The 13,943-nt window shown below is 45.3% G+C and overlaps 1 protein-coding gene and 1 long non-coding RNA gene across 2 annotated transcripts in view; one reads left to right on the forward strand and one right to left on the reverse strand.

Annotated features, from left to right (window-relative positions):
- Window positions 1-9,443, forward strand: part of LTF (lactotransferrin) — a 28,475-nt gene extending 19,032 nt beyond the window's left edge. The window contains 6 exon segments of the mRNA XM_055279813.2: window positions 24-179; window positions 1,877-2,018; window positions 3,967-4,034; window positions 5,962-6,146; window positions 7,314-7,503; window positions 9,215-9,443. Of these exon segments, the coding sequence (XP_055135788.2) occupies window positions 24-179; window positions 1,877-2,018; window positions 3,967-4,034; window positions 5,962-6,146; window positions 7,314-7,503; window positions 9,215-9,249 (776 nt within the window). The 3' untranslated portion in view covers window positions 9,250-9,443.
- Window positions 9,444-12,301: 2,858 nt separating this feature from the next.
- Window positions 12,302-13,943, reverse strand: part of LOC129483080 (uncharacterized) — a 118,097-nt gene continuing 116,455 nt past the window's right edge. The window contains exon 3 of the long non-coding RNA XR_008657889.1: window positions 12,302-12,394. This is a non-coding gene — a long non-coding RNA (uncharacterized lncRNA). The remainder of the gene's footprint in view (window positions 12,395-13,943) is intronic.

The following is a 13,943-nucleotide window of genomic DNA, read 5'->3' on the forward strand; positions in this document are numbered from 1 at the left end:
TTTTCTGTCATCTGTTATGCCAGGGTATCTTGCTGTGGCGGTGGTTAGGAGATCAGATACTAGCCTTACCTGGAACTCTCTGAAAGGCAAGAAGTCCTGCCACACCGCCGTGGACAGGACTGCGGGCTGGAATATCCCCATGGGCCTGCTCTTCAACCAGACGGGCTCCTGCAAATTTGGTAAGGAGTTCCAAAGGTGCGGTGGGTGGGCCACCCTGGGGGGCAGGCACATTGTGCTGTGGAACCTTAGGGAAGGGAGGGGAGGGGATTTGCAGGCTGATAGTGGCCTGCAGGCCTCTTCCAGAATGAGGAAATTCTCCCTGTGGCTGCCCCCTGGAGGCGTGGGTGCACTGGGGGTTTCCCTGCACAGCACTTCCCATACCCCATTCACCCCACCCCAAGATTAAAGATTGGAATATCTGCCTATTTCGCTGCACCCTAAGAATAAATGCAAGTTCCAAGATGTGCAAATGCTTTTTACCTCTTGGAGCTCCAGACCTAAATTCCTCTTAAACTCTGGCTTCCCAGCTTGGGGAAAGATGTCTGCCTGCCTCATGAAAGGTGACTCCTGTTACTAAGCAAAACTGATGCTTACTCTACACTGCAAAGGAGCCTGAATAAGACCTCAAGAGTCTGCCTCCACCTGCTTCTGCAGTTTTCTCTCCGCACCACACCCCACACTCATCTTAATCGGCATAAGCCACACCCTGTCTGCTGTGAGCCCCGCGGCATGGTGTGTAGCACATCGCAGTGTGACTCACCTGGTGCATGGGCATCTCCTAGAGCAGGGGCTCCACTGCATGGGTTTTTGATCCTGGCTGGGGCAGGCGGCTTTCATGTGGCTCTGCTCCTCACCAGCTCCATGGTAGCCTCTGAGCTGTAGGGAAACTGGCAGGATGGAATGGGAACTCCCAGCTTTTCCTGAGGTTGACACATAGTGTGGCTCTTCCAGCAGCAGTGGGAGTCTGATAATGGGTGACATTTGCTCAGTGGGGCAGAGCTTTCTTGTCACCTTTGTTTATTCTTTCTCGGGTTAAATCATACAATGAATGAATTCAGATCAGGTTCAGCTGCAAGGAACAGAAAACTCCTGAAATAGTAGAGGCTTAAACAAGACGGAAGTTAATTTCTGTGTCATGTAGTCCAGAGGTGGTTTGCCTAGGGCTGGTATGAAGACAATATGGTGTCTGGAACCTGGGCTTTAATCATTTGGCTACTCTGCCATTTGTGTGGCTTCCGTGCTCAAGGTCATCTCATGGCCCACATTGCATCTGTAAGTCCAGTCCCTGCTTCTGCATTCCATGTGCAGGACGAAGAAAGAGAAGGAGAAGAGAGGGCAAAAGGCATGTACCAATTGTCTTTCAAAGATGTTTCTGAGAAGCTGGCACCCAACACTCCTGCTGATATTTCACTGGCCTATAGCTACCCATATGGCCATATGAGCCCCAGGGAGTCTGATAAGTCTAGTCTTTATACCAAAGGGCCAGACACCCAGATACAAAGCAGGGTTTCCATTACTGATAAAAACAAAATCAGATCCTGGACTAGGCAACTCGCAGGCTCTGCTGCACACAGCCATCACGGTCATGAGCTGAGTCCCCAGCTCAAGGCTGTGATGACGGGACCCTCCAGGCAGCCACAGCTCTCATCCCCAGCCTTAGTTGGGTGTCCATCTGTGCCTACAGTCTGAATGAAGCTTTTCTGGTGGGTCCTATGTTGGTGACAACATGTTGCTTTGTGATGGTGAGTGTGTTCTATCTAGATTGCTGTCCTGGGAAGTCTAATGAACTGAAACCAACCTGCGTCGACTGTTAGGTAAAGGTCGCTTGTGTGGACTCAGATCGGAAGAGCTGACTCCCCATGTTCTTTCTCTCCAGATGAATACTTCAGTCAAAGTTGTGCCCCTGGGTCTGACCCAAGATCTAATCTCTGTGCTCTGTGTATTGGCAACGAGCGGGGTGAGAATAAGTGCGTGCCCAACAAAAATGAGAGATACTACGACTACAATGGGGCTTTCCGGTGAGTCTGTGACTGAGCTCCATCAGGATGGCGCCTCACCTCATCCCTCAGGGTGTCAGCATTGCAGTTCTAAGGGGCCAGATGTGACCTGTCACAGCACAGTGGGGGTCATCCTGTGGGTCGGCTCATGGGTGGCCCCAGTGAGGGCTGTCCCCACCACACCCACCGCCCCAGAGAGTGGAGGCTGTCACCAGGGCTGTCTGACCTCAGCTCCGCGGTGCTTCTCCCTGTGGCTTTGAGCCAAGATCAACAGCAATAGGCCTCAAGAGCCTCGTCCTGAAAATCAAATGGGTAGAGTGTGGTATCCTAAATGCCTTCTACAATTCCATTTATGGGGAAGGATTCTCTTTCCCATCGGCACCCCCTCTCTTCTCACCTAGGTCACGACTATGTCTTAGGTTTCCCGTTTTTTTCTGACTTTGCCTTAGAAATGGCAAAGAGATGGCAGAATTACAGTGTTATTCTCCAGTAACGAAGTGAAAAATAAGCCAAAAAACAAGTTTTCAGAATTCACAAGTTATAACCACTTGGTGACTTGTAACCACACCCCACGTTTTACAGCGCCATTCATACGGGTGTTGCTTCTCAGGGGCACTGTTTACTGGTGTGAAGGATGCAGAGAGGATCTTCCCCTGTTCCTTTTCCTCCATTTGCCAAGAGTACATTTCACCACCAGATGGCGTCATGTGTCTGATGGTGTCTTTGAACTTTTTAGTATAAATTCAACAGCCTTGTTCCAGTAATGGAATGACATAAAAGTGGGTTTTGCTATACTCTGAGTGGCTCATAAAAAAGAACCAAAACACAAAAAATGTTTTGTGAATGTATAAAAACATCTTTAAGGGACTAAGGACTTGCAAATGGAAACGTGATTCTACTCAGAAATGCTGAACACACGTCTCAAAAGAGCCCGAAAGAATCATGTGCTCCTCTTTTTTTTTTTCAGACTTGCAGCAAGGTATTAGTTCACTGGAAGCACCCACATTTTAATATTCCTATTTATACTGGAATAAAATCCCTTGTCTTTTGTTTAAATTATATCTAGAATCTAGATTGGGGAAATTTATAGCAAAATAATAAAAAGCTGAAACCAGTGTCATACGCCTTTATTTCTATCATCCTTATAATGCAGGTTCTTAATTTTTAACTTTCTGCTGACTCTGTACTATAGAAGAAGATCTAGCCTCTCACACTGCCCCCGGCACCTCTTCCACCCCACAACCACAAACTTCAACTCTCTTCAGCACCTAACACGCTAATATCATATTCAGTACTTATGAGTGTGTAAGCATTATTCTCATATTATATTTCCCTTATTGTACAAACTTTTTGTTTACTCTGGAGTTCATAAATGTCTTTTCTTATTTACTTAATTTTCTGCACTTAAAAAAACACAACACTACCTCATCCCCAAACTCTCTGCCAGTAATGTAAATCTCCTAACAACATGCACACACACACACACATACACGCACACACACACACACCCACACACACACCCACACACACACCCACACACACACACACACTCTGGGTGCTATCGCAGTTTCATCATTTACTTGGAAGTGCTGCTCTGGAAGGCATCCATCTTCCTGCTGCAGTTTGGATTGGTTGCTCTGTAGGCCGCCTGCACATCTGTGGTCCTGGGGGTCCCGTTGACCATTATTCTGGTGCTTTCCTTTGTCTTACTTCATGTTAGATTGCCTGTTTCCTGGATCGCATATGTTTAGATTTCTTGGTTTTGTAATGTCTTTTATATAGGGTTTTAAAAGGAGGACAGGTACACCTGTGTTCAATCTGCCATTGTAAACAGTAAATTCCTAGAAATAGTTGTCTTTTAGATGTTTACTTCCATATTTCAGTTTTTGGAATGCGTATTACAAATATTTATGAAAGCCCCACTAGTTTCTCTTCTGTAATTATGTGTATATTTTCTGGAACATTTTAGGTGCCTGGCTGAGAATGCTGGAGACGTTGCATTTGTGAAAGATGTCACTGTCTTGCAGAACACTGATGGTAGGTGAAGGTGTTTCCTTTCCTCCTTCAAAGCAGAGTCTTTGGCATCACAACACATCTTAGTGTTCAGATTTGCCTTTGGGAAGGTTTTATAACATTTTCCAGATTTTTTATTAAAAGAACTCCAAAATTCTTTATCTCAATAGTCAACATTGTAACATCTATAGGTGTCATATGGATTGTGAAACCAAATTTATACACACTCTCTCTCTCTCTCACACACACACACACACACACTCACACACACACAGATACTAGTCATGCTCAGTAGCACATGTCTCCCTGGCTTCATCTAGTCAACCACAGAAACACACTGTCTGCCCGCATGAGATCATGCATGCCTACTGGAAACTGTGAATGATGCTACAAAACTGGGTGAACATATGCAAATGAAGCCTCCCTTTATGAAAAAGGAAGTAGAGGCCTTCATTCATCCCCATGTGAGCCTTGGTCTGGAGACTCCTGGGGAGTTAGTGGGAACAAAATTACAGGTGGTTGCAGATGATGGAAGATAATCATCCAGCCAGTGTTTGAACAATCACTCTCTCTTCTGGTCCTCAGCCATTTGCTACCTTCCAATCTGCATCTGTCTCCTTAGCCCCACTTCAGCATTCTCACCCCCCAGTCTCAGCATGTGACTTGCTATTTTGTTTCCTGAGAAAAAACTGTCTCCACTTTTGGCCTCCCTCCTTCAGTAATCACTGAAGTCATAGCCACTTTTCCCTTCTGCTTCTGCTCCTTCTAGTGTCTCTTGGGACAGAGATTAAAACCAGACATGTAAATTTGAAATTATTTCAGTATCAAATAGAGGAATCCAAGAGAATGAATAAAGTGCTTTCTCAAAGGGAGAGAGCAGAGAGACAAACAGGAGCCTGAACAATGAGCCTGTATCTGCACAAACAGACGTGGGTACAATTACATTTAGAATTTACAAGCCATTCACTGAAGTAATCTCCAGGGATCAGATTGATGTCAAATTTAATTTTAACTTTCTCCGGTACTTTACAACTGTATTTTGTTAGAATTGACTATATATATTTGATAAACCTATAAAAGTTCCTTTCCTTTCTCTGGTTACACTAATAGCATTTGAATATGAAAGGGAGGAGAAACCAATTTCTCCTTGAATGTAAACCATCTATTCTTTTTCTGGAACTCACTGAAAAATATGGCATAGGTGGAGGGTTTTCTTCTTTAAAAAAAATAAGAACTCATAACAGCTTTATTGAGGCAAAATTCATATACTAAAAAATCCACCCATGCAAAGTGCACAATTCAGTGATCTCCAGCACATTCACAGAGTTGTGCAGCCACCAACACAATCCAACTCTAAAACACTTGCATCCTCCCATAAAGAAACCCCTGCACCTATTATCAGTCATTGCCCCATCCTTCTTCAGCACTGGCAACCATCAAACCACTTTCTGTCTCCATAGGTTGGCCTATTCTGGACATTTCATATAAATGGAGTCATATAATATGTGGTGGGTTTTTTTTTGAGATGAGGTCTTGTTATGTTGCCCAAGCTGGTCATGAACTCCTAGCTTGAAGTGATTCTCCCACCTTGGCCTCCAAAGGGCTGGGATTACAGTCGTGAGCCACCACGCTCAGCCTATTGTGTGGTCTTTTGTCACTGGCTTCTTTCACTTAGCATCGTTTTCGAGGTTCGTGCCTGATGCAGCATGTACCAGAACTTCACTCCCTTTTATTGCTGAATAACATTCCATTGCATGGACACAGCACTAACATTTGGTGTATTTGAAGTTTGTACAGCTTGTGTAGGATGAAGCTCCTTCTCTCTTCCTCACATCACCACAACCCCAGTGTGTGCATTTGAGAGGCCAGTGGGATGGCCACACCCACCCAGAGTAGACTTCTTGGCTAAGCAGGGGAGCTGTGAATGATGCCACCTTCTTTTTCTCCCCAGGAAAGAACACTGAGGCATGGGCTAAGGATTTGAAGACGGAGGACTTTGAGCTGCTGTGCCTTGATGGCAAACGGAAGCCTGTGACTGAGGCTAGAAGCTGCCACCTCGCCACGGCCCCGAATCATGCTGTGGTGTCTCGGACGGATAAGGTGGAACACCTGAAACAGGTGCTGTTCCACCAACAGGTATGGACCACAGGGCTTCTAGTGCTTTCTTAGCTGTGTCGGCTCCTGTTAGGTGAGGAGATCACAGAGCTAGGTGCACCAGCCCACTCGATCCTCTCTAGTCCCTCCGCTTGAAGCTCGTGGTGACAGTATTGGCTTCATGCTGTGGAGTTGCCTGGAGTGTCAACAAGAACAACAGGGGCTTTTGACTCTGGGCTTTCTGGGACTCACTCCATTTCTGCTGAGTCTCTGTACCCTGGCCTTGTTGCCCTCACTGCCTGGCTCAGAGGCTGTCTTTTTCCCTCCTGTTGTTCTTCCGGCAAATGAGGAAGCCACTGAGCCTTCCTCCCGCATGCACTGGTATAGTGCTTTCTACTCAGGTGACATTTCCTGAACCTGGGCCGACTGAGCAATGCTGTAGGCCAGGCCTCTAAAACAGCAAACTCAGAAGGTGCCCTATAGATTTAGGGCTCTCTAAATGTGATTTGAAGGAAATCCCAAAATTTTCTTAAAATCTGGGATTTTATTAGAACTTCTATTTTTATCATATAACATCATGTCTCTATGTGTGCTTTTAAAGAAAACAACTCAGGAATAATAAGACTGGCCACCATAACTGGCCTTTATGGAGCCCTTACTGTGCACACACTGGTGCTGGTGAGAGAGCTGCTGTGACTGAGGGGTTTGGGTCTCAGTCTCCCCACTTGGGAGCCTGGGACAGAGCAGGAACTGTGTGAGGGAGGCAGGGTGACCGACCTGCACACTGAGCTGGTTAGTGGCCGAGCCTGGGTTTTCCTAGCAGCCTGCCTCTCTAGAAGAGCTGCGTATTAGAATGTCCTAAGCAATTGGTTTGTGAGGGCAGATCTCAAAACCCCTCCATTGTCACCTTGTCACCCATGAGAAGTTGTATAGGAAAAGGTCACAGGTTAAGAAGGAAGGAAAGATGGCAGATGGTAGGAGGTAGGTCCAGAAGTGGTGTGAGGCCTGGATGCTGCCCAGGGCGGGCCTGCCACCAGGAGTGTGGGGTGGAAGACTCCACTAAGGAGGTGGAATGACTCCAGAACTCAGCTCCTTCTGCCCCATGGTCTTCTCAGGGCTGTTCTTGGGTGGAAGAAATACCCCTTTGCCTCCTTTAACCCATGAATTCCTCTTTTCCTTAGCTACTCACTGTCTGCCCTTTTGTCACAGGCTAAATTTGGGAGAAATGGATCTGACTGCCCGGGCAAGTTTTGCTTATTCCAGTCTGAAACCAAAAACCTTCTATTCAATGACAACACTGAGTGTCTGGCCAGACTCCATGGCAAAACAACATATGAAAAATATTTGGGACCACAGTATGTCGCAGCCGTTACTAATCTGAAAACGTGCTCAACCTCCCGTAAGTAGACCCTAGCTAGCATCCCCGAGAAACTACCACAGGTGAAGGTCAAGGTTTGAGGGCCAAACAGCATTCTAGGAATGAACACAGGTGTAAAAATGTTAAGGAAAGATAATATCTCTTTACAGTTCAGGAAATTATAATCTCATTGATAAAAGAATTAGAGAATAAAATAGAGCAGTATGTAATAAATTTTTATAAATTTTATAGTACTGATAGTTACTGCACTGTCATGAAATCTTTGGAAACTGATAATCTATTTTATTCAGTAAAATGAAAAGTGCATATATACATATGCATTGAGAAATGGCAAAACTGGCCAGGTGTGATGGCTCACACCTGTCATCCCACTACCTTGGGAAGCAGAGGTGGGAGGATGGCTTGAGCCCAGGAGTTTGAGAGCAGCGTGGCCAACACAGAGAGACCTTGTTCTACAAAAATAATTTTAAAAATTAGCCTGGTGTGGTGTCAAGCACCTGTAGTCCCAGCTGCTTGAGAGGCTGAAATACGAGGATTGCTTGATCCCAGAAGGTTGAAGCTGCAATGAGCTATGATTGTACCACTGCACTACAGCTTAGGTGACACCAAGAGACCCTTCCTCAAAAAAAAAAAAAAAAAAGTCTGATGCTAGACAGTTACCATAGATGCCAACTATAGAGAAAACAAAATCTCAAAAAAATTCAAGTGTAGGAAAACATATCTTAACCAGGGAAATATATTGATATTAATTTAATCCCTTAAAAATATTTAGAAGACATCACAGAGTATTGTAAGGCTCCCGGTGATAACTGGGATATTTCAGTGTGCACAGCTCCCTGTGCAGTGCAATCATTCAGATTCCTATTCCTGGTCCCTCACCCAGAGTCGAGGGCATTAGGGATGCTGTTGGTCCGGGGATGGGGGCAGGGCCGGAAATGTCTTTATCGGTGGTTTTCAATGAGAGACAATTTCCCCCCTGAGGGGATATTTGGCAATGTGAGAAGCATTTTTTGATTCTTACAACATAGAGGGTGCCGCTGGTACCAAATAGGTAGAGGCCAGGGATGCTACTAAACAAAGCACAGCCAGCCCCCTGCAGTAAAGAGTTATTATCAGGCCCCAAATGTCAATAGTGTCAAGGTTGAGAAACCCTTTTCTGTATTGACAAACAACTCAGGTCACTGTGATGCAGGTCAGGACCACCCTCTGAGAAATATGGCTACAGGGCTCTTCTTGTGAGCAGCCAGCTCAGGACTGCGTAGATCACATGCTTCTTGAGGGCAGGCCAGTCTATCCATGCTGTGTCCCCAGCACTTAGCACAGCCACTCACACAAAGCAGGTGCTCAGTAAGGATCTGTGAATAATGAGTGAATCTGCAGATGAACATGATTGCAAACAGGTTCACATTCCAGGAGAAGCTAGAGGACCACCAATGTCTTGTGAACTTGAGAATGTGACAGTCAATTCAATTAGAGACAAGTGCAGGGCGGTTGTGTCTCTCAGGCCAGGGCAGGGAAACACCCTGGCTGGTGAGGGCTAGACTCTGGCTCCCTTGAACACCGTAGTTGCTAGGAGTAGGGGAGTGGGAATATGAGTGTGGCCTGCACTGACTCACAGTGATGGGAGAAGGGCAGAGAAAACTCTTAGTATCCTCTTTGATTTATTGGTTTAAATAACTAGTTTATTGGAAGAAATCAGTTTCTGAATCTCTTGCTCTGTTGTGCCCCACAGCCCTCCTGGAAGCCTGTGCATTCCTCAGGAAGTAAAACCCAAGAAGACGGCCCAGCTCCCCAAGAAAGCCTCAGCCATTCACTGCCCCCAGCTCTTCTCCCCGGGTGTGTTGGGGCCTTGGCCTCCCCCACTGAAGGTGGGGATTGCCCATCCATCTGCTTACGATTCCCTGCTGTCATCTTAGCAAGAAGTAAAATGAGAAATTTTGTTGATATTCTCTCCTTATAAAGTGTCACTCATCTTTTCTAGAATTTTATACTGAAATCACATGCCTGACAAAATACCTGTACAGTTGGACCTTCCCTTCCAAGTTTTTCAGGTCCAGCCCCTCCTCTTTCTTGCAGTCTTGGGTATGATGCCCAAGGGTCTGGAATTTAAGGCCAGGCCAAGCACCGGTTTTCCCAAGGGGATCTGGTTGGTTATTCACATAGCTATCTCAGTGCATGTGCAGGTATGTGCCTGGGAGTGTGCGTGTGTCCCCAAGGCAGGGCAGGAAGAGCAGGCATAGGAATTATAACTGAAATGTAGGTTCAGTTGCTCATCACTTGCGGAGTCTAATTAACAAGAGCTACGTTTGGTATAAAGAAAGTGACTTTTATTCCAAAGCTACCTTAGGGGAAGCAGTACAGGATTCTTTCCTTAAGGGTAACTGCTTCACCTTTGGAGCAGAAAGCAGAGGCTTTTAAATGGGGGGTGTGGCATGCAGGGCAGGAAGTGAGCAGGTAGAGGGTCTGGGTACTGGCTTTGGTGCCTTGTCTACCAGGCAGTTGAGCTGGTTACTGCTGGTGCCTTTGTGGGCAAAACCAGGTTGTAAAAGCAGCCAAAAAATTTCCAGGTGGGAGAGTTTCATAGCGGGCATATTTTGGCTTGTAAATTGACTGTTAAGTCTCAAGGTAGTCTCTTGGTGGGAGACAGTTCTGCTCTGTAGCTTCTAACTAAGGTCACATAGTTAGATGAACTTGCCATGTTGGGAGTGTCTGGTGAAGGGGAGATAAAAGATTATAATTGCATTTCTAAAAGGCTAAGTAGGAAGCAGAGAAAAGGAGGAAAGAGAAGTGAAGACATAATTATTTTAAATAACGAAGAGAGAAATGAAGAAGGAATAATTTTCCTGCTTTTCCATTGGTTCTTTGGACATAACACTTTGGACAAAAGTGTCAATCAGGGTGAGACTGTCCCTACAAGGGCAGAGATCAGACGAGTGTCCTGAAACTCTGCCTCCATTCTGGGGGCAATCATTTGGCCATGTTCCCCACTGTCAGTGAGATGAATAGCTCTGCTGCTGCCTGCAAAACCTCTGAAACCTGTCAGGAAAGGACATTAATTAAGGTCCCATAATGCTAGGATGAAGCTCTTTTCCTATTTGCTACTTTGAATATGGCCTGGTATGTTGTCCATCCTCACCAACATGAGAAGATTAGTCAGTGAGCGACATCTGATGGGGTAACCACAGCAGTGATAATGCCAGCACTGTAAAACATGACATTTGAACAGTACGAACTTTCTTGTCTAAATAAGATACTAAAGTGAAATTAAGGCCCACCTGTGAAATTCTCCTGTTCCAGGTTGAAAAGAAATGGAACATCATTTTGTCTCTCTGTTCACTCTAGGTTATATTGCTGTAGCAAATGGCCTCCAAATCAAAATCTTAGTGGCTGACATGACAAAAATGTGTTTCTGTCTTGTGTCCATCTCCATCATGAGTCAGCAATGGCTCTGTGGCTCATGTCTTTATTCTGAGACCCAGGCTGAATCAGCAGCCCCAATTTTGGGCATGTTGGGCTTGAAGCAGAGGGGAAAATAAAAGAGACAGAGGCAGCTGCGCTGCCTATGGAGTGCCATTCTTTTATGCCTTTATTTTTTTAATAAACTGCTTTAACTTAAAAAAAGAGAGCGACAAAAGCATCATACAATAATACTCACAGTGTCTGCTTGGCAGAGGCCATATCACCTTCATCATTTCATTGGCAAGAGAATTCACATGGCCACAACATCAATGAAGTCACCCAGGAGGAAGGGGCAGTGATAGGGGACTGGGGTTAGTGCAACAGTGCAAGGAAAAATCTTCAGAGCATTTCAGAGTGCCCAGCCAGAAGGCCATCACAGGAATGTCCCACCAGCCCACAAAGCCTTCTGTGCAGTCCTAGAGAAGTGTCCTTTGCCCAGGTCCCACCCCCTTCCCAGAGCATGGCCTGGTGGGTGTGGCTGGATCTCAGTCACCAGGATGGTCAGGCCTCTGCCTGCCCAGCTGCACAGGCCACCCCGGAAACAGAAGATTGACTAGATGCGGGATGCTTTCTGTGATATTTCGCAATTTATCCTGCATTAATGATATTTCCCCATACAGAGAAACATGCAGTAGTTTCCCAAGGTTGGGTTCCCTGAGGGGGAATCATTCATGTTTGAGTTCAGAAACCCTCCATTCAGGCCACTGCTAACTTTTGCTGTAACACCAGTCACTCTCTGAGGCTCAGTAACAGCTTCATCTGCCTTACCCTGTGCCACAACTTTAAGACTGGTTTGGGCACATCCTCTTATCATTTTTGTGTATGTCTCCTGGGGTCTCTAAGTCCCAAATCTTTCCTTAAAAAGGAAAGATTTCAACTTTAACTTATTTCTGTAGAGCACCCGATTCTGTCGCTGTTCAGGGAGCCACTATGTAACATGCGTGGACCTAGGGAAACTGAACAAAGGTGGCAAACGCGGGAATAAAAGATGAGACAAAAGAGTATATTTAGAAGAAGGGGTCAGGGGGCACTTTGCCTCTAGTGGACAAGGGCCCTGAGCTTTACACAACCCTCCGTATTGATTAGACAAAAGAGATGGTGAGAAGGGGGGTGTGGAAGAAGGGGTCAGCTGCTTGGTCCAGATTAGGCTTGCAAGACTGCATTCTCCAGATGTCCCAGTAGGTAACCTCAAGGAGCTCGAGGCCAGGAAGCAATTGCCCTCAGCAAACCCTCTGGCGGTGAGAGCAGTCGTGAGTTTGCCCACATCCTGCATTCATGATAAATAGTTTGCTGTTTGATCATATAGCCTCCAGTGGAATGCTGAGTTGGTCACATCCCACATGACTTAGGCTCCCTAAATATCCCCCTTTCTGTTTATGAACTAATTGAAAGAATGTAAGGCCAGGGTGGGCAGCTCTCATTTTCTGATTGGTGGTCCATCTGATTTTACAGGCTATGAACAGACGACAGAGACAAAACAATATTATTCCAAGAACTACATATAAGATGTTAATGTGGTGCCTTAGATAGGTCCAAGGGTTGGGGCTCTCCAGGCCTTGCTGGAATTCGGTCCAGTCTTCTAAAGAAGCTGAAACTCTTGAGTTTGCCTATGTAAATCAAGAATTTTGTTTTGTAATTCACCAATATCAAAGGTGATGTTGGATATGAAAGCTCCCTGCAAATGGGCTTTCACAACGTCCCACAGATACTCACTTTGGTTATATTCTAAGTTGGTTACACAAATATGAGTGTGATTAAAATGACAACGCAATTGCTGCTGCAATTGCAAGCTTTGTACTTGTTCCCCTAACCATAGAACCGTGGATTTCAACATTGCCACTTTATTGGGAGAACCCACCCTCAGTATTTCAATGTAGGTTCCTTCTATTTTCCATAAGTGTTGGCTGGCTGAGAAATAAAGAGAGACAGTACAAAGAGAGGAATTTTACAGCTGGGCCACCAGGGATGACATCACATATCGGGGGAACCCACCCCCAATATTTCAACATAGGTTCTTTCTATTTTCCATAAGTGTCGGCTGGCTGAGAAATAAAGAGAAAGAGTACAAAGAGAAGAATTTTACAGCTGGGCCTCTGGGGGTGACATCACATATTGGTAGGACCATGATGCCCACCTGAGCCACAAAACCAGCAAGTTTTTATTAAGGATTTCAAAAGGGGAGGGGGTGTAAGAACAGGGAGTAGGTCACAAAGATCACATGCTTCAAAGGGCAAAAAGGAGAACAAAGATCACATGCTTCTGAGGAAACAGGACAGGAGCAAAATCATAAACTCCTGATAAGGGTTTATGTTCAGCAGTGCACGTATTGTCTTGATAAACATCTTAACAGAAAACAGGGTTCGAGAGCAGAGAAGTGGTCTGACCAAAAATTTACTATGGCGGAGTTTTTCTCCACTCTAGTAAGCCTGAGGGTTCTGCAGGAGACCAGGGCATATCTCAGTCCTTATCTCAACTGCACAAGACAGACATTCCCAGAGTGGCCATTTATAGACCTCCCCTCAGGAATGCATTCTTTTCCCAGGGTATTAATATTGATATTCCTTGCTAGGAAAAGAATTTAGTGATATGTTTCCTACTTGCACATCCATTTATAGGCTCTCTGCAAGAAGAAAAATATGGTTCTTTTTGCCTGACCTTGCAGGCAGTCAGACCTTATGGTTGTCTTCCCTTGTTCCATAAAAATCGCCATTATTCTGTTCTTTTTCAAGGTGCACTGATTTTATATTGTTCAAACACACATGTTTTACAATCAATTTGTACAGTTAACACAATTGTAACAGTGGTCCTGAGGTGACATACATCCTCAGCTTATGGAGATAACAGGATTAAGAGATTAAAGACAGGCATAAGAAATTATAGAAGTATTACTTGAGAACTGATAAATGTCCATATTAAGATGAAATCTTCACAATTTATGTTCCTCTGCTGCGGCTCCAGCTGGTGCCTTCGTTTGGGGTCCCTGACTTCCCATAACACCACTT

Source organism: Symphalangus syndactylus, chromosome 1 (assembly GCF_028878055.3).
Source record: "Symphalangus syndactylus isolate Jambi chromosome 1, NHGRI_mSymSyn1-v2.1_pri, whole genome shotgun sequence".
Classification (NCBI taxonomy): domain Eukaryota; kingdom Metazoa; phylum Chordata; class Mammalia; order Primates; family Hylobatidae; genus Symphalangus; species Symphalangus syndactylus.